Source organism: Micromys minutus (genome assembly GCF_963924665.1).
Source record: "Micromys minutus genome assembly, chromosome: 31".
In the NCBI taxonomy this organism is placed as follows: domain Eukaryota; kingdom Metazoa; phylum Chordata; class Mammalia; order Rodentia; family Muridae; genus Micromys; species Micromys minutus.
The window spans coordinates 26,305,305-26,333,021 of record NC_137966.1 but is presented as its reverse complement, the minus strand read 5'-3'; the positions used below and the strand labels follow the sequence as shown (position 1 = coordinate 26,333,021).

The 27,717-nt window shown below is 43.9% G+C and overlaps 1 protein-coding gene across 1 annotated transcript in view; it reads right to left on the bottom strand.

Moving 5' to 3' along the window:
* Positions 1-5,244: 5,244 nt before the first annotated feature.
* The window catches only part of RRN3 (RRN3 homolog, RNA polymerase I transcription factor), a 29,890-nt gene continuing 7,417 nt past the window's right edge, over positions 5,245-27,717 (bottom strand). Inside the window, exons 6-18 of the mRNA XM_080942485.1 lie at positions 27,347-27,406; positions 26,548-26,611; positions 25,251-25,320; positions 24,368-24,466; positions 20,954-21,046; positions 19,007-19,145; positions 17,852-17,982; positions 13,598-13,728; positions 12,253-12,437; positions 10,089-10,197; positions 9,082-9,234; positions 8,066-8,153; positions 5,245-6,629 (exon numbers count right to left, since the gene is read on the bottom strand). Of these exons, the coding sequence (XP_080798611.1) occupies positions 6,447-6,629; positions 8,066-8,153; positions 9,082-9,234; positions 10,089-10,197; positions 12,253-12,437; positions 13,598-13,728; positions 17,852-17,982; positions 19,007-19,145; positions 20,954-21,046; positions 24,368-24,466; positions 25,251-25,320; positions 26,548-26,611; positions 27,347-27,406 (1,505 nt within the window). The 3' untranslated portion in view covers positions 5,245-6,446. The remainder of the gene's footprint in view (positions 6,630-8,065; positions 8,154-9,081; positions 9,235-10,088; positions 10,198-12,252; positions 12,438-13,597; positions 13,729-17,851; positions 17,983-19,006; positions 19,146-20,953; positions 21,047-24,367; positions 24,467-25,250; positions 25,321-26,547; positions 26,612-27,346; positions 27,407-27,717) is intronic.

Below are 27,717 nucleotides of genomic sequence, written 5' to 3'. Positions count from 1 at the left end.
CAGGTGAAAATTGAAAGGAATGCACCTGATCTTTTTTATTTAAAGGAATTGAGAAAAAGCAGTCTTTAATGTCTATGATAATAACCGGCCAATTTTTTGGTAATGCGGAAAGCAAAGGGAGACCCCTTTGTACAGGTCCCATAATATTCATCTGTGCATTGAGAGCCCTAAGATCATGTAACAGTCTCCATTTTCCAGATTCTTTCTTAATCACAAAAATAGGGGTATTTCAAGGCAATTGGGATGGTTCTAAATGGCCTAATGTTAGTTGTTCTGTGACCAAAAGCTGTGCCACTTCAAGTTTTTCTTTGGGTAGCAGCCACGGAGGTACCCAGACAGACTTATCCGTATGCCATGGAATGGGTAGTGGCTCCTTACTAGCCTCTATGAAAACCCAATCCTGCGCGATCTGTTTTTCCCGAGGTTGGGATAGGGTCCAATTTTCCATGTAAAGTCTTTCCTAAACCCTTCCCAGGCATATAACCCATATTTCTCATAAGTTGTTGGCTATTTTTTGAATAGTCATTGGTCAAAATAAATTCTAGGGCCATTAGTACATCTCTGCCCCAGAGATTAACCGGAAGAGGGAGAACATATGGTTGGAATTGACCAGTCCTCCCTTCTGCATCTTTCCAGGTCAAAGTCTTAGCACTAATCAAGGAGGTGGATTCATAACCCAGTCCTTGTAATGAATGAGCTGACTGATTTACAGGCCAACAGGTAGGCCACCACTTACTTGCAAGTATACCTTTATCTGCTCCTGTGTCTAATATACCTAAAAACTGCTTGCCTTCAATTTGTAATGTGAGCGTAGGGCGTTGATCTAATTGTAATGATATGAAAGCTCCATCTGTACCTGAGGAACCGAAGCCATGATTTTCTCTAATTTTATCGGAGCTAGGATACATTTTATGACAACTTGGCAACACTAATAACTGAGCTATTCGATCTCCTGGTAAAATGGCAAAGATTCCACGTGGGGAGGAACACATAGCTTTTATTTGTCCAGTAAAATCTTGATCAATAACTCCAGGATGCACTCCTTTTAAGATAGAAGATGATCTCCCTAGTAACAGCCCTACAGTATCATCTGGGGTGTTAATACTGTTCTGGTGGTGGCACGGAGGTCCAGTCCTGCCAAACCTGTAGTGGCTCTGCGCGGGGATTCAGGGGACGGAAAGATACAGCAGGCTGAACTGCCCCATACGTTTTCGGGCCCTGGAGACGTGGGCCCCTCTGTCCTTTTTTTTTTTTTTTGGGCAAGCAGTCGTCCTTGCATATCTCTCACAGATCTGCATTCATTAGCCCAATGTTTTCCTTTTCTGCACTTTGGACACATCCCTGGAGCTTTTTCCTGTCTGAGCTGAGTTATTTCTTGTCTACATTGTTTTTGTACATGTCCTCGCTTACCACATTTGTAACAGGTGACCTCTTTCCTTTTATGGGCAGCCAAAACAGCTGCTGCCAGACCCGAATTGGAGCGCGGCCCACCTATCTCTCTGCATGCCTTCATCCAGGCCTGTAATCCTTTAGCCTTCCAGGGTGTTATGGCGTTTCTACATTCTCTGGTACATTGCTCATATATCAACTGTTCTATAAGACGCATGGCAGTTTCTTGATCCCCAAATATTCTATCTGCTGCTTCCATCATGTGGGCAACAAAGTCTGAAAAAGGTTCAGTAGCTCCTTGTATTATTTTTGTAAGATTTCCTCTGACCTCTCCCCTATTTGGCAGGTTTTTCCATGCTTTTACTGCAGTCATATTAATCTGCGCATATACTTGCAAAGGAAAAGCCGTTTGATTGTTGGACCACTGACCCTGCCCCGTTAACATGTCAAAGGTCCAAGCAGCTTGTCCCGCTGCCGTGTTAGCTCAAGCTTGGGTTAGACAGTAGTCATGCCAAATGGATTCCCATTCTAAGTACTGACCCATTGATAAACAGGCCTTTGTCACCTGCATCCAATCAGCAGGAGTCATTACCGTACTTGCCAACCTCTCAATTTGAGACTGCGTATAATTAGCATTAACGCCATACATTCTCACAGATTCTGCTAATTCTTTTTGTTTATACTCTAAAGGTTGGTGAAATCTAACATTGTCTGCATCCTCAAACACCGGAAACATTTGTTGTAATTTTCTACGTGTCTTTTCTGGGCAGGAGAACTTACACTCACTTCCGCCTTTATCGTGATAAGGTGGCGGTAGTGGTGGTGCGCTAGGCGCCATCTTAACAAGGCTTTCCAGACTGTAACGCTCCGCTTCATATTCAGCGGCAGCTTCTTCTAAATCCTCTTTTTCACTTTCAGAAAGTCTGGACTCCTCAGAACTCGTCAGCTCGAGGAGCTCTAACTCTGCCAGAGGGTAAAGTGGCTTTGCTCCGCGATTTTTTTTATACTCTGGTCTTGTTCTTTGTGCACTTTCTTTCTCTCTTTACCCTTTAATGGGTTTTTCTCGAGAGCTCCTAATTTCTTTTCTCGCTGTTTCTGACATGCTCCCCTGGTAATCCGATAACACCTTTTGTCTCTGTCTAACTTGTACCTCACAATTTTTGTCTTGTATGCAAGCTTTTACCAACTTCCATATTGGCCTTATCCCCGAGGCTAAAGTCCCTTCTTCTGCAGCCCTTTCTATATTGCGCCCCAACTTAGACCAACTTGGTAAATTGAGAGAACCTGTGGTAACAAACCAAGGCGCAATCTTGTTTACCTCTTTTATAAAACGTCCCAAGTTTGATTCTGAAATCTTTAATCCCCTTTCTTTTAGTAAGGCTTCAAGAGCAGATGTCACAGCTTTGGACGGTGAATTTCCAGGGCGATGACAATTGAGACAATAGCAGATAAGCAGCACAGTTACAACCAAGACAGGGAAAGCTAACCCAACCCACAGCGGATCTACACCAAATGGAGGCATAGCTCTCAGAGCAATCCGGTACACCTTCCCTGATACTTACCGGACTATTCCCACACCGTGTAGTTCTGAATCCTCCAGAGTACTGGGGTCTTCTCGTGTGCCTCAGATGTTTTGTGATGTTCCCGGGTTCTCGGCACCAATTGTAGCGATCACCTATCTCGCCGGCAAGGAAGACTCGCCACAACAGGATCCTTCTACGGGCGTTTATTGCAGGTTTGATTGCAGTGGCGAAAGACCCCGAGCCCAGAAATCAACCCTCCTTATATATGCTTAGGAGGAATGTGTCGCTACCTGATTGGTGCATTGTGTGTGCCCTAATTAGCATACTGGGGACTAGAGAACGAGTCAGCATGAGTCAGCAAATCAGGCATATTCGCATGTGCACTTAGGTTGTTTATCTCAAAACGGCCAACCTCCCTTCGGGCTGGGCGCCATCTTGTAATGGCGAATGCGGTGGCTTTCCACTGACAAACCTAATGTGGAGGCTCCCTCCCTAGTCATCTGATGCACTATAAGGCAGCTGCATGCAACAGGTTTGTTTCTCACTCTTTTCCACCCATTCACAGCACAGGTGATCACTCTGGCCTAGAACTCGCAGTGTAGCCTAGCTTACCCTTGAATTCATGGCAGGCCAATCTCAGCACTAAAGTATTAAGATTGTGGCTTTTAAAAGAATTTCTAGTAGGACTTTTTTGTTGAGAAAGCTTCGAGCTACCTGACATGGCTGCTGTCAACAGAATTTGTCTTCTCTGCGGGCAGAACAGGTGCTATGGTCCACACAGCCACCTCTAGTTCCCGAGTACGGCTTTGAATCATAGTTTATACACAACCAGAAGCCAGAAGTGTATAGGTCCCCTGAGCAGTGAAACTGTTAAGTGCTTACAGGTAGAAAGTGCCAAACTGTATATACTGTGTTCTCCATAAATGTGACTTATAGATGTGGAGAGGCTAGGAATGCAGGTCAGTGAGCACACCTTCATAGCAGAATCCGAGGACCAACTCTCAGCAGAGAGGGGACACGTGCTTGGGAGGCAGAAGAAGGTGTATTTATGAGTTTGAGGCCAGCCTGGAGCTACAGGACAGCCAGAAGTAAAGAGAAACCTTGTCTCAAAGAGGGAGAACACACATGCACACACACACACATACAGGGGGTGGGGGGGAAGAAAGAGAGGAGCTTTTGTACAAACCTAGTAAATAGTGGAAAAATCCCAAAGAACTGAGTGCAGTTTACAGCCCATATACAATAAGCCAGACATGAATGCTTAAGGGAGCTGAGGAACCAGACAATAAACTCAGGACCAAAGTTGCAAAGAGCCTGAGACAAGATGTAGAGCCTCCAATCCAGACCACCAGCACACAGCTGTAAATCTCACACAGCTCTTTTTTTAAGATTTTATACACGCACACATGCATACACACTATAGTTGTTAGACACACCAGAAGAGGGCATCAGAATCCATTACAGATGGTTGTGAGCCACCATGTGGTTGCTGGGAATTTAACTCAGGGCCTCTGGAAGAGCAGTTGGTGCTCTTAACCACTGAGCCATCTCTACAGCTTGCCCCTGCTCCTCCCCCTTTTCACACAGTCCTTGTAAACTCTTCTCACCTCAAGATCATCTCATTATGTCTGGCTTTAACTTAAAAAATGTTCCTGCCTCTGTAGGGAGCCGATTGTGCCACACCCAAACATGGCACCGGCTTCCCGCCGAGAACTCAGCAAACAGAGCTGTTGCCCAGCCAAGAGACTTAATGTGCATGCGCCACATACGTCATAGCCCGCTCTCCGGGCATACTATTGAGTTACTGGAGGGCGCACCAATCAGGTAGCGACACGAGTCTCCTAGGCATATATAGCAGTGCATTTCTCCCCCACGTGAGGAGGAGAGGAAGACAGTGGAGAGATTGCGGGAGACCCCACGTGGAGGGATGGCAGAGAGATACCACGTGGAGACCCGATAAGAGAGATTGTGGGAGGTCCCGCGTGGACAGAGACTGGACAGAGAGATCGTTCGTGGGGGACTGCGCGTGAGAGGTCGCCTAGACAGTAGACCCCGGTAGGGAGTCCCCGGCTCAGAAGTTTCCTGCTCAAGAAGCCCCCTGCTCAGAGTGCTGTACAATAAAGGTTATCCGCAGAAGAATCTGTTTGTTTGTTGCACGCCTGTTCCTAGCGGCGGGAAGCGTGGGCGCGTGACATGCCTCAGCATCCAAGTTACAGAAAGCCATGCCCAGACAGCACAGAATCTCTCAGAAATGTGTAGGTTGCCCATTCGTTCTAACCATCCCACTCCCTTTAGAAGCAGAGGGGAGCAGTAGTTCATCACAGCAGTCCTGAAGTGTGGTTGAGTCTTTATTAAAGCCTGCATTGGTGTGAGCAGGGAGGCACCATGTGCACTAGGCTGTCTTTCATTTCCACAGTGGATTTTCCCTACAAACTCCTTTGTAACCCAAGAGGCTTATTTGTCAACACACCTTCTACATTCTAGCTACTTTCCAAACCTGACAATCCATCAGTATCTACTTCAACTTCATTGCGTTTTCTGTCAGCAGTTAAATAAGAACCTTGAACCAGGCAGTGATGGTGCAAACGCCCTGCACTACAGAGTTGGAGGCAATCAGATCTCTGAGTTCGAGACCAGCCTGAGCTACACAGTGATTTCCAGGACAGCCAGGGCTACACAGTAAAAAAAACAAAAAACAGAAAAAGATAAAACCTTGAGGTTTCCTAGTGACGAGCCGTGAAGGCTGGCCTGGAACTCAGAGACCTGCCTGCCTCATATGAGAGCTTTTTAAAGCAATAAAATTTTCTCTGTTCAAAATGTATTCATAAGCAGACTGAAGTCCAGGGCTCTGAATCAGTCTCATGACACAGGAGTATATAAACCTTGAGAAGAATTCCATTAAAAAATGTTGTGACCAAGAAAATATTGCTTGCCTTTAAATAAATATATGTGGCAAAAAATTAAATATACTTAAAGGGCCATTTTCACAAATACAAAAGTTTCCATGTAAGGATACGAGAGAAGGCGACCACCACAGTCCTCAAACACACCTGCTACAGAGCGAGGCTGGCTGAGTCCCTGTTGTGCAAGCCCACTTAAGTCAGCCTGAGCTGCTCTGAATCTTCTATTCCTGCCTGGCTTCTTTCTCTGCAGTCATCTGTTCCCTTGGTGAAGCCAGCCCAAGTGTTCAGGTTCACCTCTGCCCGGCATCTCCCTGCATCCCACAGCACAAATAGACTTCTAGTCAAAAGGAAGCCATCATGCCACTGTATGCAGGATACAGTTAAAAGTATTCACAGGCAGTGCTGATCCTGGAGGACATCTCACCAAAACAAGACCAAAAACGTCACGTGGTTGTGGTTCTACTAAAAAGAAAGCTGTCAGAAGGCCACCAGGGCGGGGAAGTCTGACGCAGCCTGGAGCCAGCAGTCCCACTGTGACATATTGCACATGACACTCAGTCTTTCCTTCCGTAGACAGGAAGCTGGACACAGGAGGCATAGACCAGTGCAGCGGTGGTGGGCGCGGCGCGGCTCAATCACAGCTCCTTGAGAGCGGCGGAGACTGGTCTGGCATGTACAGCACAGGAGGGGAGCCCACACTGCTGGAAGGACTTCGGAAGTGGGTGTCAAAGGAGCTTGGGGTAAGGCCGGTCACCGTGTCACTCTGGGGCACTTCACCTTTCAAAAAATCATCGTCTTCATCCTCCACGAGCTCCTGTGGAGAGAACAGAGTTGAGACTACTGTTGGTCTAAAAAGTGTTCGTGGGATGACGAGACGGTGCTTGCCACCAAGCCTGAGTTTGGACCAACATGTGAGAGGAACAAACCACCCCAAGATATGTGTCTGTGTATTCCTAAGGATCCCAAACCAAGAGCAGAGTCTACAGTGAGCAGTTGTACTTGGTGGGTAATGAGCAGATGGCTGGCTACTGAAACTCTGTGTGCATCACTTTCTGTTTGTGGAGCCAGCAAAGTCCTGCCCAACAAGAACTCAGATCTCAACCTGTAAGTTCTGACCACTGGGGTCTGAACAGCCCTTTCCAGGGGTCTTTCATAGGGTTTGTTTTTAGACAGGGCCTCACCATGCAGCCTCCACAATCCTCCAGCACATCTCCCATGCTTGGATTTCACACACCGGCCACACGGCTTTTTTCTATTTCCCTTCTCAACTCCTCCCTTGCACACCCAAAGACAGGGTCTCACTATGTAGCACAATGGCCTCAAAACTCTTGATCTCCCAAGTTCACGAACATGACAGAAAGGAGCCAGCACCCCAGCTCTGGTGCTGGGGTAAAACTCCAGGCCTCATGCAGGCCAGTCAAGCACTTCACCACTAAGCCACATGGAGGCTGCGATCAAGCTCATTTCCAACCAACTTTTACCTCCCAGAGTCTTTATAGTACCTGGTTATTAAAAATAAAACCAGACAGTGCTGCACACCTTTAATCCTATCACTTGGGAGACAGAGGCACTTAGGTCTCTGAGTACAAGGCCAGCCTGGTCTACAGTTCCAGAACAGACAGAAACCTTTCCCCCAAAAAACAAATAAACTGTTAGCATTCTGTCTAAATTCCACCCCCAAGTTACCTGGCAATAGCCAGGTGTGCCTGACTCACTGTAAAAGGTGCTGTTTGCCCTCCTCTCTCTTCCCTTCCTGCTCCTGCTCTGTCCTCTCATCTCCTCCCACCCCCCCATGTGCTCACGACTGGCTTCTACACATCACCCCCCATCCATCTTTTTATAAACACATCAGAAACTAATAACAAAAAAATAAAAAGCTAGGTCCATGTACACTTGGAACCTTGTGCTTGAGGAGGCAGTCAAGTGGATCCCTGGGTTCACTCACTGGCTAGCCAGGCTCAGGAACACTCAGCCAGATTCAGCCTGCAAATGAAAAATCCTATCTGAGAAAATAAGCTACTTCCTAAGGCCAAGCTGACTCTGGTTTCCATACACATGTGTGTAACTGATCTCAGAGTGGCCTAGTATGATAGTCAACAGCACTGAGCGAGGGAGAGGGAGGCCCAGGGCTGCATGAAACCACCGTGACAGAAATCAATGAGACTCTACAAAGCCTTATTACTAAAAACCTGGGCTTTGACTCAAGCAGTAATCACTGTGGCCTGAGTCCAATGTCTGTCCCGGTCTTACCTTCCTAGTGGATTTCTTAAACTCCTGCAGCTCTTCGGCAATCATGTCTTCCCAAATCTGATAAATAGGGTCAATGAACTTCTTTGACCTGCCAAGGATGGCATTTCAAAGTCAATATGAAGCCAAAAATTCCAACACCTTAGTTCTTTTCTCAAGACACACATCAAAGCAGGAAGTAAAGACCACGGCTGACAAGGGAAGTGTGGTGAGTCCTGAGGCTTCATCATTAGGAGGACCCCAGTCATGCAGACAGATGATTATACCGTCTCTCATACTTCAAGGGTGTTTCTGGCCCAGTCAGTGACCGACAAATTATCACATGTACAAACAGACTGATATTCTGGAACTCCTACAGGAACCTATTAAATGTTAAGTCTAGAAAACCGACATCAGCCAGCAAAGACTTAGGGACCAGGCAACATGAAAAGCGGCTTATAAACTGTTAGGTGCAGTCACTAAAAGCACGTGCTGTGGTACACATGGAGGCACACTCACAAAACACACATGTAGACAATCACACACACACTTACAGGCACAACACCCACAAAACACACATGCACACACTCACATACACATGTAGGCACAACACTCATAAAATAAAAGCATTAGAAAAGAAAAATAGAAACTGCAGTTAGCAAAAGCAGACAAACACCAAGAATGACTGCATGTTTCCCTAAACAATCTATCCAGATAAATCACAAGCACTGGGGGAGGACTCAGTCTCTGGAGGAAAGATAATGTTGACAGAAACCTAGCAAGCCGAAAGCTGTTAGTGCCTGCCCACTCCTGGAAGCCTGAATTCACTACCCCCTGACGAATCCCACAAAACAACAAGCCAAAAGGCCTCAGTACCCCAGGGCTCCAGGGCTCAGAGAGACATGAGCATGAACGTGCTTGTGAAGCTCTGGGGCCACTGGGCGCCACACACTGACCATTACCCAAATGAACAGCAAGCCCACTGAGGACACTGCAATTCTCAATCCCAGCCTTGGGAAGGGGAAAGAGAGAGGACCTACCTCTTAAGCACACAAGGGTCAAAGGGAAAGAACGTGTCCAGTGGGTTGGTGCAGGTCTGCACAGAGTCCCCACCAGCTGTATTTCGAGTAACAGGGAGCATCTGGCGATTGTTCCTCTCCATGATGGTGTAGCAGAACACGAGCTGGTACTTACTGTGGGACACACAACAAAGCAGACAAAGCATCACACACACAAATCAACAACAAAAAGGCAGGTGCCGTGTATACTTCTAACCTTAGCCCAAGGAGGCTGGGCTCACTGGCTGGCACTACTGCTCTTAAATAAAAATTCACTTAAAGATTTTTCATGAAATTCAAGTCATCATTGGTGAAAATCCAAAGGTGCACTGACTCCATATTTACAGGCTGAAGGCCTTTGCCTTCCATAACCACACAGCTATATTTCCCTCAGAGAACTGCACAGCACGTCTGAACCACTGTAGCAGTGCAGAGCTGTATCAGAATGTGTTTGGGGTGAGGACGTGCCCTTTCCACAACACCTCACATTTGTTACTGCCTGTGCTTCCTGAGAGCCACACTCGGTCACCCCAACCTTTAACTATCAAGGTCTCCTCCAGTTGGTTCTGTTGCTAATACATGTGTCTGTGAAACCAAGGATCCGTGGCTTCCTCAAGGCACCTCGCAGTGCACTCGTTTGCCTGTTCACTGTCCACCAAGTATCACTAGAGCGCCTAGGCCTCTGACAGCAGAGATTCCAGTGCCACTAAAGAACAGAGTGCCTGGCTGCAGTGCTCTAGAACTGCAGCACTGGTGTCTTCCTATGTGTTGCTCTTGAAAATTCACTCTCAGTGCCAGAGCGAATGGCATCCAGCACTAAGCCCCACCCCTTGACTTTTTTAAATGTCCATAAAGGGGGCTGGAGAGACGGCTCAGTGAGGTCCTGAGTCAACCGTCTGCAATGGGATCCTACGCCCTCTTCTGGTGTGTCTCAGGACAGCTACATCTTAAAGGAAAAATGTCCATAAAGGAAAATGCAGAAAACTCACTTCGTGATAGCGGCAAAGAGACTCACTACAGACGGCAGGCAGATCCTCAGCGGGTTCAGCTGACTCAGCACAATGCGCTCAAGATTTAGACTCTGAAGATACCGAAGACCTTTGATTAAAGAGGGGATGACTTAAGACCTTTAGAACCACAATTTATTACATATGTAATTAACCAATTTAAGGGCTCTGTGGTAGGGCACATGCTTAGGATGGGCTTGAGCCACATTACACCACACCCCAAAATAAATATTATCAACAAGATAATACTCGTAGAAATACAGGAGTAAATTCTAGCTGGCGTCCAGCACACTTTTCTGAAGAAACAAATTTCTATTGGGTGAAGGATTCCATGGCAACCTGCAGTCAGTATCTGAAAGCTCAGAGCAGACTTGAGTGCACACGGGAGGCCACCGAAGTGCAACTTCTACCAGGCACCAAGAGCCTGACCAAGCCCAGCACCACTGTAAGGTTGAGTGTTACTGACTATATTTTCTCCCTCTCCCTAAGTCATCCTAACATAAGCCTTTGTCTCAGAGCTAATAAATTCCCTCCTACAAAGCCCAGGCTGAGGTAGAAGGATTACTAATTGAAACCAACCTGAGGCCATAGTGAAATCACCTCAAAAAAAATTTAAATAAAATGCAAATATTTACTATTATTAACCAAGCAGACCAATTCACGTCTATTTTCTTAATTATCAGTTAAAATGGTAGTTAAAATTACCAATTTAAAATTACATAGAGGATAGAGATGGCCCAGTAGTTATGACCACTTAATTGCTCTTGCATAAGACCAAGACTGAGTTCCAAGCTCAGTACTGTCTGTGGTTCCAATTCCAGTGGTCTTATGTCTTCTTACGACTTCCATGGGAACCAGGCACACACATGATACACAGACATACATGCAAACAAAACATCCATACACATAAAATAAAGTTAATAAGTTTAATATATATTAATAAAACATTGTAAGTAATGTATGTGCATATATTTTATGTGTTTATGTATTTAAAAATCACATAAACAAAGCCAGGTATGGCACACAACTATAATCTCAGCCCTTGGAGGCTTAGCAAGGTAGCACACACATATACACACAGACACAAATAGTCTCTGTCTCTCTCTGTCTCTCTGTCTCTCTGTCTCTCTCTCTCTCTCTCTCTCTCTCTCTCACACACACACACACACACACACACACACACACACAGAGGGACTCCACAGGCATGTGAGCCCATGTGCCCACACACAGGCACACCCCTAACCGATAAGGCCCTGGGACTTCAGAAAACTACAGGCACAGAATAAAGCCTAGAACAATGGTTCTCAACCTGTGGGTCATGACCCTGTTGAGGGGTTGAACGGCTCCTTTCACAGGAGCCACCTAAAATTGTCAGAAAATACATATATTTACTTTACAGTTTATAACAGTAGCAAAATTACAGTTATGCAGTAAAAATAAAAACATTTTTGTGGCTGTGGGTTACCACAACATGAACTTTATCAAGGAGTTGCAGCATTAAGAAGGTTAAGAAACAGTGGCCTAGGAAAATGTTGTCCTGGGGCAAAACAAGGCCACAAGGAAGTGCAGCGGGAAGAGCTCAGATAGGGGCAGACACTGCCTGCTCAAGCTCCAAGTGCAGCATTCTCCCTACACAGCCCATAGACAGCAGTTGGAAACTAACAACTGCTCAGTACTGTGAACCGAGGACCTGGTTCCAAGTCTGTGACCCAACCATCCCCAACCCCTCACATTTAAAAACAAGCATGAACCGATGTCAACAGAAAGAACCAGAGAAAACTGCCCTGGGGAACTGTGAGAGAGGCTCCAGGAAAAAAGGCGGAGGGCCTTTTCCCTCAGATTCATTTTGTTCCCTGGACTGCTCTTGGAGATAATTCTGTGCCTCCTGTGACAAACATTTACATTCTATTTATATGGCAGGTTTATTCTTGTTAGATGTTGGAACATAGCTATAGAACCCAATCTGGTCAGCCTTCTCTCTTAGCCCACTGATATTCCTTATTCTGTACCACACACGCACCTCCAGAGGCACTCACTATCAGACACATTAGACTACACTCTGCCCTATCCCTTCAGGTCCTCGGACCCCAGGTCAGTGCCCTAAGGTACAATAAATAACAAAGCCCAGCCTGAATCCGCAGCTGACCTTCCTTCAAGTTGCCACTCAAAAGCTGCTTGTGTCTAAAAACAATAGTGTAGAACACAGCTTGGCAGGCTGAATAAAATGGTCCATGGAGTGCAACATCACAAAAAGCCTTTGTTCCGGAATCCTGGTTATTAAGGTACATGTGCAGCCAGTTAACCAAAAGATCCAGGCATGACTTCACAGTGCTAGAAAGAGAAAAAAGTCAGGGTTATAAATCAGAAAGCTAGAGAAAGAAACACACACCTGCCTTTCACTTAGAAAGCTAAAATAGTACCTATGGGCAACTGCTTAGCACACATGAGGTCTTGGGGTCCATCCCCATCACAAAACAAAATAAAACAATAAAACAGTAGCAGTAATAATAATAATGATGATGATGATAAACAAAACAAAAACAAATAAGCAAACAAAAAACTCACCAAAAACCTTCCTCGAGAACAGAGAGAAGCAGAAGGAAAAGGATGGTGGTAGGAAATTGCCTTCCAATTTTTTGTTACGGTTTTTCATTTGTGTTGATAGGGTTTCTCTGTGTAGCCCTGGATGGCCTTGAACTCAGAGATCCACCTGCCTCTGCCTCCCAAGAGCTGGGATTACAGGATACCTTCCAATGTTAAGGTGAGGCCAAATTTTAAGAAAAATTTTCCAACTTAGCTCAGGCTTCCTGGATCAGCTCCCAACCCAATGGCTGTGTGGCTAAGGACCACAGATGTCCAGGTGACTAAGAGATGGGTTAACAGCATCTCTGCTGAAGAGAGCTCCCTGAAGAAACTGACCTCCATCCCACACTAATTACCTTCAAAAGGGTTTTCCTCAGGTCAAACAGACACATGTGACTTGGAAAGCAAGTGAAAAACGACAAACCTACAATAAGTATCAAAACAATCTACAGCACCGTGCTATCCATGAAGACAGACAGGCTTTCAGGGACAACACACATGCTTTTAAAAGCCTCATGTACTTATTTTATCCAAAATGGACATCACCCCTTCTAAAGCTGCTTCTTAGAAATAAAGACATCTTCCACCACAGTTAACAGGTTTCCCCCTTGCTTTACAAAGATAAACCAAAAGTATAAGGCCTATTTCTTTGACTTAAGAAAATACTATAATCTTCCTAAAGTAAACATTACAAAGCATTTGGAGGGCTGGAGAGATGGCCAGCAGAGGGCATCGGATCCCATCCCAGATGGTGGTGAGCCACCATGTGGTTACTGGGAATTGAACTCAGGACCTCTGGAAGAGCAGTCAGAGCTCTTAACGGCTGAGCCATCTCTCCAGCTCCCTAATAAATAAATCTTAACAACAACAACAACAACAAAAGGCATTTAGAAAATCAGGTCACTTACATAAGAGGAATAAATTTAGCTCTTGCCAAGAAGCTCCCGATGTAATTGGCAGCGGCCTGCCTGATGATGGCAGGGTTATTTGGATCCTGCAACTTTTTCCAGAGATGTTCCAAAAATGCTTCTGCAAATCCCTGTAACAAGAGAGACTGCTGGGTTCATCTTTCTAATGTTGAAGATATGCTAGCTCTCAGCACCTTGAAGGTATCACCTAACAATGTAGTTACACTGCTAAACACAAGAGCAGTCATGGCTCTTATTTAAAAGCAAAACCCAGCAGACTCAACGCTCTTTCCACCTAGTCCCACTGTGATACATCACTGACAGGCAGAAATACTGTCTCCCTAGGATTCATCAGCCAGGATAGTAGGCTAGGACTCAGGCCATGTCCTTCTTGACCTCTTCTACAGTGCCCTTTTCCCTCCATCTCCTCTTCAGTGACTCTGCCAAACCTTGGCATAAATGTAGCAGCCCTTCTCCCTGTGGACGTCTCAGCACACTACCTACTTCTAGCCCATCCTTATTCCTTATTCCTACTTCAAGCCCCCATATCTAGAAATACTTCATATCCCAAAGATCCCCAAGTGTTCCAGGCAGGGACTCGGGTAGATGAATCACACTGTCCTCCATTAAGATCTCTCCATCCCAAGGTCCCCCACTAGACATTTCATCCCTATCTTTCTTCAATCTATTTCCAGGATCCCCTGTCACACCTCTAACACCCTGTGGACCCCACCTCTAGTGTAAGCAGGACTACCAGTATGTCTTTCCTGAAGCCCCCCTCAGCCACCTCTCTTAGCCCACCTCTATTCTTATTCTGTACCACACACGCACCTCCAGAAGAACTCACTATCAGACAACCATTCTCTTTCACACCTAGACAGCAGGAATGAGGAATGAGGCACAGCAGAAGCACACACAAGGACTTTAATGTATGTTCAAGGCTCCCTTAGTGAAGACTTAAACACACAAGTAGTAGAATGAAATGACAATTCAAGACATGAAAGTTAAAAGGAAGCTGGGTGGTGGTGGTACATGCCTTTAATTCCAAAAGAAAAAATCTTGGGAGTAAATCTAACCAAGAGAGTGAAAAGCTCATATAATAAAAACTTTTAAGACGCTGAAGAAAATACTAGAAGATGGAAAGATTTCCTATGCTCATGGGTCAGTAGAATGAATGTAGTGAAAACAGCCATCCTACAAAAGGCAGCCTAGAGATCCAACACAATTCTTCACAGAACTGATAGGGCAACTTCCAGCTTCATATGGAAAAACACACAGAGAGAGAGAAAGCTAAACCAGTCCTGAACAATAAAAGAACTGCAAGAGGTATCACTATCCCCAATCTCAAAGGGTTCTATAGAGTTATAGTAATAAAAAACTGCATGGTATTGGCAAAAAACAAAAACAAAACCCAAATGTTTATCAATGGAATCAAATCGGAGACCTAGACATTAGTCCACACACCTATGAACAGCTGATTTTTAACCCCCCCCCCAAAAAAAGGCCAGAAATATACACTGGAAAATAAGAGGATCTTCAACAAAGTATGCTAGTCAACTCAAATGGATGGATGCATGTAGAAGAATGTAAATAGATCCCTACTAATCCCCCTGCACCTACGAATGAATCAGACTTCACTCTAAGGCCAGATATCCTGAATGCAATAGAAGAGAAAGTGGGGTCAGTCTTGAACTGGCACTGGAGGAGACTTGCTGAACAGAACACTGATAGCACAGGCACTAAGATTAATAAATGGGACTTCATGGAATTAAAAGCTTCTGTGCAGCAAAGGACACTGTAATCAGGACAAAGTGAAAGACTATAGAACGGGAAAAGATCTTACACCAATTACACATCTGAAAAACAGTTAATGTCTAAAATACACAAGAACTCAAAAACAAAAACCCGAACAAGAAAACAACCAATTTAAAAACGGGGCACATAATTAAACAGTTCTTAAAAGATGAAACAGAAATGGCTGAAAAACACCTAAAGAAAGGTTCAAGGATACTTAGCTATCAAGGAAATGCAAATCAAAACAACTCTACGACGTCAGTCTACACCAGTTAGAACAGCAGAGATCAGTAAAAGGACAGCTCGTGCTGGCAAGGATGTGGGGGCAGAAAAACACTCATCCACTGCTGAAGAAGTACAAATTTTACAGCCAGCATGGAAATCGGTGTGGTGGTTCCTAAGGAAGATGACAATAGATTTACCTCACTGTTGGGCAACTACCTAAGGACTCTGCATCCTACTGCTGAGACACTTGTCACCTGTGCTTACTGCATAGCCATTCATAACACCTAGAACGAGATACAGCTTAGATGTCATCAACAGATGAATGAAGAAAACACAGTACATTCACAAAATGTAAACTCAACTGTGAAAAAAGAGAAAGGAAAGAAGGAAGGAAAAAATTATTAAATTTGGAGGTAAATGGATGGAGCTAGGAAAAAAAAAAAAAAAAAAAAAAAAAAGTCATCCTAAGAGTCCTAACTCAAACCCCAAAGACAAAATCGTATGTGGATATGGAAGCATTCAATCCTTTGATAGGCTTCAATAGAACCACAGAGGTTGGGTATAAAGGAATAAGGTAGGAGGGATGGGAGGATCTCCCAAGGTGGGGAAAATAGAAAACATAGTTAGAGGAGAGGGACAGGGAGAAGTCACTGGAGGGAGGAAGGGAAGAGGGGTAAAGGAAGGGCAGCTAACACTTGTGTGCCATCTGAGGGGTCAAACAGAAACCTACTACAATAGAAGCTCCTAAAACTAGATACAGATTTGAAAAATGTCTAAATAAAGGCACTAAATATCAAGGAAGACAAACCCACAACTACAACCCTTTCAACAACACAACCTAAGTGCCAGGGCCAGGAGCAGGTCACGCCTTTGTTCTAACCCATTGCTCAAACTGTAGCATTGTTGGCCAAAGAAACTCCCAAAAGTCAAGCTACTGCCAGGCCTATTAGTCTTTCTCTACGAACTAATGACAAGGCCTGATGGCTAAAGGTAACACTTGCCATCTCACGGAATAGAGCATTTGAGTTGGTACCTACCTGGAGCCTTCACCCTCCACTAACTAGTGTGCCTGGCACTAGAAAGGACGCTACCCAAGGAGAAATGGGAATTGCAGCCCAGCTTCAAACCCGACAAGGGTGACCTGCCTGCATGATACACTGAGGCAAAGCTGCATAACTGTTGAAGTAACCAACCACTATCTAACTGAATTCAAGGCCTACTCCAGGAGATGGAAATCTATGTCTGACTGCTTAGGCGGCCAAGAACCTGAGATTAGATAGACCATGAACTTCACAAACACCCAAATATTACTACTGTTTGGCTAGAAGATGAAGCTATAAAATGACCCCCAATAACATTCTACTATATTTATTGACTGGTGTCTCACTCATCCATCATAAGAGAAACTTCTTCTGAAGTAAGACAGAAATGCACAGAGACCCACATCCTGACAGTGTGCAGAGTGAGAGACCTTTGACCACTCAGTCCTAAATGGGTGGTCTCCATGAAATCCCTCCCCTCGGGGCTCAGGAACAATGTAGAAGAGCAGGCAGAAATAAAGCTATCTCCAATTCCCCCTTATAAAGGAAAAAAATCAGTTTCTCCAAAGGCCTTTCAAATCATGCCCAGGAGTAGATAGCCAATATAAAAATCTTACTTATTTTTTGCTTGTATTTTTTAAAGATTTATTTTATTTATCAAGTACATCGTAGCTGTCTTCAGACATACCAAAAGAGGGCATCAGATGGTTGTAGACCACCATGTGGTTGGGAGCCAGGGATAGCTTGGTTGGTAGAGTACTTGCCCCGGTGCCACAAGAAGGGGAAGTGCACCATTTAGTGACCAAAGGCAGGATAACACCTTTAGTGTCTTCCACAGTTTTAAAGAAGAAAAATGTGGAATAAAACAGTAACACAAGGGCCAGAGAGATGGGCGGGGGATTAGGAGTTCATATTGCTTCAGAAAAACAAAGTTCAGCTCCAGGGGGTCTGATATCCTCTTCTAAATGCTGTAGGTACCAATACTTACACAGCAAACATAACCACACACAGACATGCACAGGTACACATACTTTGAAAATAATAATAAATTTTTACTTGAGCCTGGTAGCACATGCCTCTAATCACAGTACTCATGAGGTAAAGGCAGGCATATCTCTTGAGTTCCAGGCTAGCCAATCAATCAATTAATTAATCAATCAAACAAACAAACAACATGGCAATGCCATTTACTTACCAATTTAAAGCTGCAAAAGAAAAACATGAAGAACTGTACATGGCAGGAGGCATGTGTGGGCAACAAAAGTTTCTCAAAGATAGTTATCAGATCACGGTATAAATCCTTTGTTTTATTGTTATCAATTTTACCTACAGAGAAAATTTTAATTTCAATTTCATAGACATTTTCAAACAAACACAATACCATTAGAAACAGCATTTGAAAGCAGTGGTGGTACATTCCTTTAATTCCAGCACTCGGGAGGCAGAGGCAGGTAAATCTCCAGTTCATGGCCAACCTAGTCTACAAAATTAGTTCTAGGCTAGGCAAGAAACCTTCTCTTGAAAAACCAAACCAAACCAACCGACAAACTAAAAACTAAAAAAAAAAAAAAAAAAGGGGGGGGGGTGGATTCATGAGGCTCAAGTACAAAAAGGAAAAGGCAGAAATGCAAAAAAGCAAATCTAAACCAAAACAAGACCCCAGCATTAACCGGGCAGTAGTTCTGCATCTCAGTGGCTGGAGACTCTGCTCCTCTCAGTGTAATCCAAGAGGCAGTCAGGACCTTGCTTCACACTGCAGGGAAGCCAGCCTCATACAGTCCAATCTGGTGATCTCAAACTCATGTTCCTCCCAAAGTCTGAAACTACAGACATGGACTACTATGTCTGTATCTTCGATGCTGATTAAACTCAGTCCCTTTTTTGGTTTGAGACAGGGCTTCTCTGTGTATTCATGCCTGTCCCGAGACTTGGGTCTCTAACTCAGAGATCCACTTGCCTCTATGTGTGGTTAGCCTTGCTAATAAACCTGTTCTTAAATCACAGACATGCAGTCTTCAAGTCTTCAAGTCGTTTCCTAAGACTAGTTTGCTCTGTAGAGTCCTGACACCGGTATAGAATACACATCGCCAGGCCTCTCAAGAAGCTGGAATACAGGCATGATGCTGAGATGGTCAGCACTCCATTACTAAACTTCCTAAGCACCTCACATACATGTCATTTCTTCTAAAGTCCAAACTCCATCTCATGCCCAACACTGACAACACGGGCTTTGAAGTTTACTACAAACAGTGGAGTCCTAACTGTGTGACACTGGCACAGAAGGTAACGTGTCTGACCCTTTACCGAATCCCCAGGGTCTGCACCAATTCTACCATATCCTGGTGGTTACCTTGTACCCGGCAGAAATCCTCAATGTAGGACAGCAGCAAGGAGAACAGGATGTCCAGACGCTCTGCAGTGGGATGAGCCATTTGGCTAGGACACTGCTGGTCAGTTTTTTTCTCAGGGTCAGTGTCCTCATCTTCATCCTTTGAGCAAGTGGAAAATGACATTACAAAAGTCATGGAGTCCTTAATGCCCAGGGAAACCAAGAAACCGACACAGGTGATTGTTTCTTTTTTTTTTTTTAAATTAATTTATTTATTTTATATACTCTGTTGCTCCCTTCAGACACACCAGAAGAGGGCATTGGATCCCGTTACAGATGGTTGTGAGTCACGATGTGGTTGCTGGGAACTGAACTCAGGACCTCTGGAAGAGCAGTCAGTGCTCTTAACCAATGTCTCCAGCCCACGATTATTTCTTCTAAAAGATGAGAAAACACACACACTGTCCCAGACTCTCAAGCAGAAATGTGCTTTTTCTGCTTTTTTTTTCTTGAGTTTTAAATAAGCACCAGTCTATTCTATTTTTTTTCCTTTTCTTTATTTTTTGGGGCTTGAGTGATAAGGCAAGTGTGAGAGGGAGGAGCAGGACTGGATCCTCACCCAGACTAAGCATGTGTTTATCAACAGCCCTGACTCTGCAGTGCTGGGCCTGTGTCACCGTTCCCAGATCTGAATAGGCTTTCTAAAGCTATTGTGTTGTCTGCCAAGAACACACAGCCTCTCCAGTCGCAGCCTCAGAACCAATGTCCAGAAGTCAAAAGTGGCACAGAGCCATCGGGATTCCCAGTGAGTGAAGGGGTTTGCTAGTGACCGTAGTCTGTCTCATCTCTAGAATCTACATGGGAAAAGACAATGGACTCCAAAAAAGTATCCTCTGCCTAGACTCAACAGTATCTCAATTCAGCTCAAACTCTGGTCAGCTGACCTCCCCAGTGTACATCACCCCCGTTAGAGAGTGACTACTTTAAGGAATCCTTGGCACTGGGTTCTATTCCACATCACAGCTCACACCAGTCTGTAACTCGGGTCCATGGCAGCTTCTGACCCTCACACAAACATGCATGCAGACAAAACACCAATGAATATAAAATAAATTAAAAGACAGAAACTAAACTTGGGGGCTGGAGAGATGACTCAGTGGTTAAGAGCACTGACTGCTCTTCCAGAGGTCCTGAGTTCAATTCCCAGCAACCACATGGTGGCTCACAGCCATCTGTAATGGGATCTGATGCCTTCTGGTGTGTCTGAAGACAGCAACAGTGTACTTACATATAATAAATAATTAAAAAAAAAAAAAAAAAAAAGAAACTAAACTTGGTGCTTGCTGTTTCCTAGATACTGTGGCTTACAGAAACAATGAATCAAAGTGACAAATTTCACCAAAAACAAACTTAAACTCTTAGACATAAGGTTACTTACTGCACTTATCTTAAAGGGCTCCATTAGCATCTTATATAGGCAGTAAATAACACGTCAGCACTGGGCAGGTTACTTACTTGTAATCCCAACAACATATTCATTTAAGAAGGTATTCACAAGCTTGTTAAGCTGTTTATTTACTCATGTGCACAAGTATTGGGACGGCTGCCCACCTGTGAGCAGAGTCCTCACTAGTCTAGAGCTCACTTACTCCAGACTAGCCCTGCTGCCATGCCAGAGGCCTTTCTGTCTGTGCCTCACTGGTGCTAGAATTCTGAGCACATGTCTCTATTCCCAACACTTTTATCTGGGCTCTAGCATCAGACTAAGGCCTTAAACACGAGGCAAGCACTGCCGGCACAGGTATCCTTCCAGGCCCTCCACTAACCAGCAGCAGTCTTTCCTACTCTGCAGTGATGAAGCTCCAGTGTATGCTTCTTTTAGTAGAAATGCTAATAAGAGCAACAATCAAAATACAAGATTAAAACAAAGAAATTTAACCATCAATATCAAAACAAAGAGATGCTGACCATATTAAACAGTCCTTCTGTGGTGTCTGTCCCATCACAAGTCTGAGCTGCTGTCTCTTCGGCATCTTCAATATCCTGCCGAGATACACTCACCTGTATTACAAAAAATAAATAAATGAAAACATTTAAAAGTGCAGCTATTTACAGCTGAAAATTAATCTACTAAATATACTTAAATTGTTTGTTTTTTGAAACAGTCTTCACATGGCCCGGGCTATCCTGGAACTCACTTTGTAGTCCACACTGGTCTCAAACTCATAGAGATGCCTCTGCAGCCTGAGTGCTGGGAGTCAAGGTAAGCGCCACCGCACCAGGCTTACTGCACGTATTTTAAAGAGCTCCGTCAGCATTTAAAAAGCACTACAACATAATGGTGGCACAAACTACCACTAAAAGTCTGAAAAGCTTCACGTGAGGTGAGTCCTTCACCATTGTGTCTGACAGATGTGGTGATACACTAAGCAGCCTTAGCACACTCCTTACATCTGTCAGGACCAAGACATGTCCTTATCATAATGGCGTAGGTGTGATCCTTGCAGACGTACTTTAAATGTGTTTTAGGAAAGAGACTTTACAGGGCTTATGTATGCAGGTAGCCAGACGTGTAATCCTAAGCAAGAAACTACACTCCATCTCCCTGTTCCCTACAGCGTTTTGTCAATGTGATAGAATATGACAATAATCTCAAAAAGCAGGAGGCTGACACAAGAGAATCTACAATTCAAAGCTACCAGGAACAACAGACACCCCTCAAGGAAAAAAAAAAGTAAAAGGATGGAAGGAAAAGAAAACATGAATATTGTACGACGTGGCAGGCATGAGGAGCTACCTTGAATCCAAGGCCAGCCTGGGCTACAGTTTAATACCATCTTAATAAACAAGTTTCAGGGACTGGAGAGATAGCTCAGATGTAATTTGTTCTTTTCCATCCATCTATCCTTCTATCTAACCATCCTATCTATCCATCCACCCATCCATCCATCAACCCACCCATCCATTCATCCATCCATCCACCCATCTTGTTTTTCAGGGCAGGATTTCGCTACAGAGCACTGCCTGGCCTGGAACTCAAAGGAAGTGCCTGCCTTCACTGAGTATGCCACTTCCATCACCAGCTAAAAGCACTTTTATCCCCTAAGTTCAACTTCCTTTCTTGGGGTCCCAATGTTGGCTCTAATTAATCTTTTAATAACTTCTTCAAATTTTTGCAAGTTCAGCACTAATCTGGAACTACCATTGTGCGATTATTACATTGTTTCTGAGATGAGAACACATAGCATGTACCTGGGCCATTAGGACTGTGCTGTGCCCGTGCCTCAACTGTTAATTGTTTAACAGTCATCACATCAAGGAACATCCAGTTTCACAAAATCCACCAGAGCAGGAGAAAGAAATAGGAAAATCGGATATAGTAGAATAATTACGCATACCAATGCCAACTGGAAAGTAATCACGCACAAATGAAATCCATACAGCTGTTGTCCAGGGCTAAGGTCCCAGGAGACATAGGAACAACTGTTTTTTACAAAGAGTTGCCGTGGGCTAATGAGATATCTATCCTGGCCACTGCAGGCAGTCTCTTATTTCAGATGGCCAGTCCCCTGCAGGGATGTGTCTCCTGCTTCTCAGGGTCCTAGATACCATCCTTATTTTACAAGGAGCTGCCGCAGGCTTCTGAGATGTCTCCATCCCAGCCTACTACTGGTAGTCCCTGTCATGGAATGTTGTCCCCAGCATATAAAGTGAGTCCAGGATATTCAGGGCTCTGTTACAGAAAGAAACCCAGGCTTGGAAAAAACAAAAACCAAAACAAAACAAAAATCAAGAGTTATAGAGTTAAATCTCCTCAGGTTTTTAAGTATCCCCAATTCAAGTATCCAAGTCCTGTTCCAGTATTCCCAATTCCAGTATCCAAGTCCTGTTCCAGTGTCTCCAATTCCAGTATCCAAGCCCTGTTCCAGTGTCTCCAATTTTGAGCCATGCCTACATCTCAGATACTCTAAAAAGCCCGCCCCCTAACATTCTCCAGTATTCACTGGCAAACCATCTCAGAAGACACCAAAAAAATATTACAATTCTAAGGACTTTTAAAAATTTCACATGCAAGAGCTAAAGAAATGGCTTGGCAGTTAAGAGCACTGACTGCTTTTGCAGAAGACAAGGGTTTGATTTCCCAACAGGTATATGGTTGCTCACAGCCACCCCTAACTCCAATAATAGGGGATGACTCCCACAGGCACAATCAATCGATCAAATACATATAAAATTAATTAATTTTATGTGTTATGTATATACACATGCAAGTTTACATGTATGTGACCTAAATTTATACATGTTTATGGGGGCAGGCCCAATGTTATCAGGAGTGTCCCTCAATTGCTTTCAACCTTATTCACCAAGGCAGGGTCTTTCAGAGCCTAGCGTTTACAGATAAGGCTAGTCTAGCTAACCAGCTAGCTTTGGAGACTCTAATTTTTGCCTTCTAACCACTTTTACTATTAGCAGGCCACAACACCTACTTGAAGTTTTCATGAGCTGAGCCATCTAAATTACAAGCCAAGCCCAAGAACTTTAACTTTGCTCATCCTTGATGGTACTGACCAAACAGACTATCTTCTTCCAGATCCTCCCAACATCCCCAAATTAAGTTACCTCCCCACTTCTGACCACTCCTGTCCTGTCCTGACCGAACTGTTCCACTAGCTTATTCTTAGTTCTCTATCTACAACTACTTTAGTGTCTCACTGCTGTGAAGAAACATGACCACAGCAGCTCTGTTCTACATCTTGATCTGCAGGCAGCAGGAAACTGCATCCTAACCTGGGCTACGCTTGAACACAGGAGACCTCAAAGCCAGTCCCAGGTAACATCCTCTAACAAGGCCACACCTACTCCAAAAGGCCACACCTCCTAATAACACCACTCCCTATGGGCCAATTATTTAAAGACCTAAGTCCATGGGGGCCATACCTATTCAAGCTACCACAGTAAGTACTCTCCAACTAGCCCCTACCTACAACTAAACCTGTCTAAACTGGAATATGTATCTTATACAGCCTCTTTCCTCTTTGTTTCTTTAAACAAAACAAAGCCTGACCTGCTTCTCATTATATTATACATACGTAAGAATTTTACAGCATCTCATTTCAGTGTTCATTCTGGGCCTTCTTCACACCATATTGTAAGTACAGTCCCAACAGGCAGCCTAGCTCACAGCATTTCCCACAATGCACCTCTGCCTTTGATGGCTGTTTACGCCTTGTCTCTAATCAGACTGAACTGTCTACAACTCCTAGAAAATAGGCCAAGTTACAAAGTATGACTAGAATGAAGCAAAGAACTAGACTGTTTTCCACAGAATTAAAAAGTTCCATAAATAGAAATAGAGAAAAATATAGGTGATCTGATACTTACATCTAACTTGAGTAACTTTTCAATAATAAGCTCCAGAATTTCACGCCTCAACGTTGGAAAATATAAACTTATCCTTAATAAGTTATGAACATAACATTCCTAAACATGAGACATAAAAAGATGAACTCAGCAGTGATTCAGAACATAAGCAAAACGTCAATTATAACTTTTTATTTTAGATACATAAATAGAAAACTTTCTAAGCTGCACTGCTCAAATCTATCTATGTTAAATACAATTAATTTAATCATCCCCAGTCAGCGTTTCTACTTAGTAACACCCTATTAATTTCCCGTGACTTTCTTTATTATATATAAGTACAATAAGTGGCTGTCTTCAGACAGAAGAGGGATCAGATCTCATTACAGATGGTTGTGAGCCACCATGCAGATGCTGGGATTTGAACTCAGGACCTCTGGAAGAGAAATCAGTGCTCTTAACCACTGAACCATCTCTCCAGCCCGTTAACTTTCTTTCTAATTTACTCATGTGGTGCTGAGGATTGAACCCAGGACCTTATGCAAGCTGAGCAAGCACTCTGTCACTAAGCTCCGCCTGCAGCGTCCCTGGTAACTCTTGTGTGTGGAAACAATCAACAAAAAAGTTATTTCTGGAAGCTGGAGAGATGGCTCAGTGGTTAGGAGCACTGGCTGCTCTTCCAGAGGACCCAGGTTCAATTCTTAACACCCACATGGCAGCTTACAATTGTACATAATTCCAGTTCCAGGGAATCTGACACACTTACACACACATACACACACACACAAACAGGCAGAACACCAATGTACATAAAAGATAAACCATTAAAAATTTAAAGAGTAATTAACAATAATACCATATAAAATAAAGTCACAAAACAATCTTTCCATGAAAGATTTCTTACCAGTGTTCTCTCTGATTTCCTCACAAATGGAAATTTGTCTGCCAGTATCGGCATTAGAAACCATGGTGTTCTATTTAAAAAAAAAAAAAAAAGCAACCCATGTTAACTGAACTTTCTAAGACGTTGGCATTTGCATCCCATGAGCAATAAAGGACATAAGAGAAAGACGCCCACCCATCCGCCTGACCACCCTCAAGCAAGTCAACCCCAAATCAAAGGGATCTCAGAGAAAACCCTTACACAACTTCCATGGAAATATGATTAATTTTGTTATGACGCAAAACAAAAGACAAGCTTTTCTTCTACAAAAGTTTAACAGACCAGTTTAAACTTTAAAACATATATCAGTGTATAAGTATATTAAAAAGGCAAAGTATCATTAACTTGTGATTTTTTTTTTATTAAGATGGTCTCATGTAGCTAGCATCAAACTGCATGTATCCCAAAATGACCCTGAGTGCCTAACCCTCCTGCCCCCACCTTCCCAACTGTACTGGATGCAGTACACCATCCCCCAACCCGCCTTCCCACTGTCAGTTAACAAAAGTAACACCGCAGGGAAGCCCACAAGCCCACCAAGTGTTTCATAACTGCATTTCATTTCTATTGCACAGTGCAAATGTACATCCAGGATCTCAGTAAAAGTATTTAGATACCATAGCCATTGAAGGAAAAAATAAAACATCAACTTCTATACAAAACAGAGGCAGGAACACTACGTGTACGTTACATATAAGCGAAACAGTTAAACAGGCATGAGATGATTCAGAGGGAAAAACATTTGCATCTTGAGTTTGTGCTCCAGCCACAAGGTGGCAGGATGAAGCTTTGTCTGACAGATGTCTTCTGACACACAGAACACCTGTGCCTACAACAAACATGGGGCTGGAGAGATGACTCAGAGGTTGGGGGCGCTGAGTGCTCTTCCAGAGGTCCTAAGTTCGGATCCCAGCAACCACATGGTGGCTCTCAACACCTGTGCTGGTATCGGATGCCCTCTTCTGGTGTGTATGATGCCAGCTACAGTGTGCTCATATATGTAAAGTACATAAATATTAAAAAACAGACCGTGTCTAAAATAACAAACATAATAAACAGGAAATAGAAACACCATTTTCAGCATGTGCTATCAACATAAAAGAGCATATTACCCAGGTTTCGGTGCTATTACACTTTATCATCTCTCTCCTTCAAGATGCACGCACACTACAGGCAGACACACCAGGTGAGCCCTACCCTGCTAAGCACCAGGCTGAATCCAAACACCAGAATTCAAAGTCAACAAAAAAATACTCACGATGGGACATATCTTGTTATTATTTGTAAGGCTCTGTGACATGTGTCAAAATTTGCAGGAAGATCTACAAAATAAAAATTCAAAGTATAAAATCAAAACTAAAAACTGCAAAATCATGTTCCTAAAGCTAAAAACACTTTCTAACCGAAACTCAGTAACCAGCCAGAGAAGAACCAAGGAGGGATTAATTACGTCACACCTGCACAGATTCTTCTAAAAGAGCTATCCAGTTCTTAGCTAAGCATGGCAACACATGCATATAAGGAAACACTCCAGAGGCTGAGGCAGTGGGATTGCTGAGTTGGAGGCCAGGCCCCATGGGGTGGGGAGTGGTAGAGTGAGTACCTAACATTCACAAGACAGTACACATTGTGACCCAGCACTCAGGAGGTAGGAGGATCATAGATTCAAGTCCAATCAGTTACGTAAGCTCAGGACCAGTGCTGGGATACATAAGGCGTTGTCTCTAAGGAGGGTTGGGAAGCACTATTTATTTTAGTAATACACTTTGGGTGGGTGACTCATAATAGGAACATGTCAAAAAAAGAGTCTCTCAAGCTGGGTGTCATGGTGCACATCTGTAACCCCAGCAGTCAAAGGCAGAAGCACATGAATCTCTGTGAATGTGAGGCCAACTTGGTCCACATATGAATTTCAAGATAGCCAGGGCTACACTGTGAGACCCTCCTGTCTCAGGGAAAAGAAAGAGAAAGAGGAAAAATCTATCAAAAACTATCATGTTGCTGTCCCCCTAAGAGATATTTATCATGTAAGACCCATGTTCTAAGATCATACTTACTGTCATCCTCGTCATCAGAATCTGAAACATCTATGCCACCTTCCTTGACAATAACTCGGGCTTTGGAGGGAAAAGAAAATCTGTTATTCTATTCTGTCATGGGCATAAACAATAAATAGGTATTTTTAAAGGTGAGAAACATAAAAAGGTCCCTTAGTAGTTAAGAGAGTTAGCTCTTTAGAGGAGCAGATTCCCAGCACAAATGCCTGTAACTCTAGTTCCAAGGGATCCGACACATTCTTGTAGGGTATTCCTGTATGCAGGGTACACACACACAAACACACATCAAAAACAAAATTAACTGAGTCGGATGGCAGCCACATGCTTCCTGCCCATTGTGTGCCGTCACAGGGCTCTGCCAAGGAGCAGCC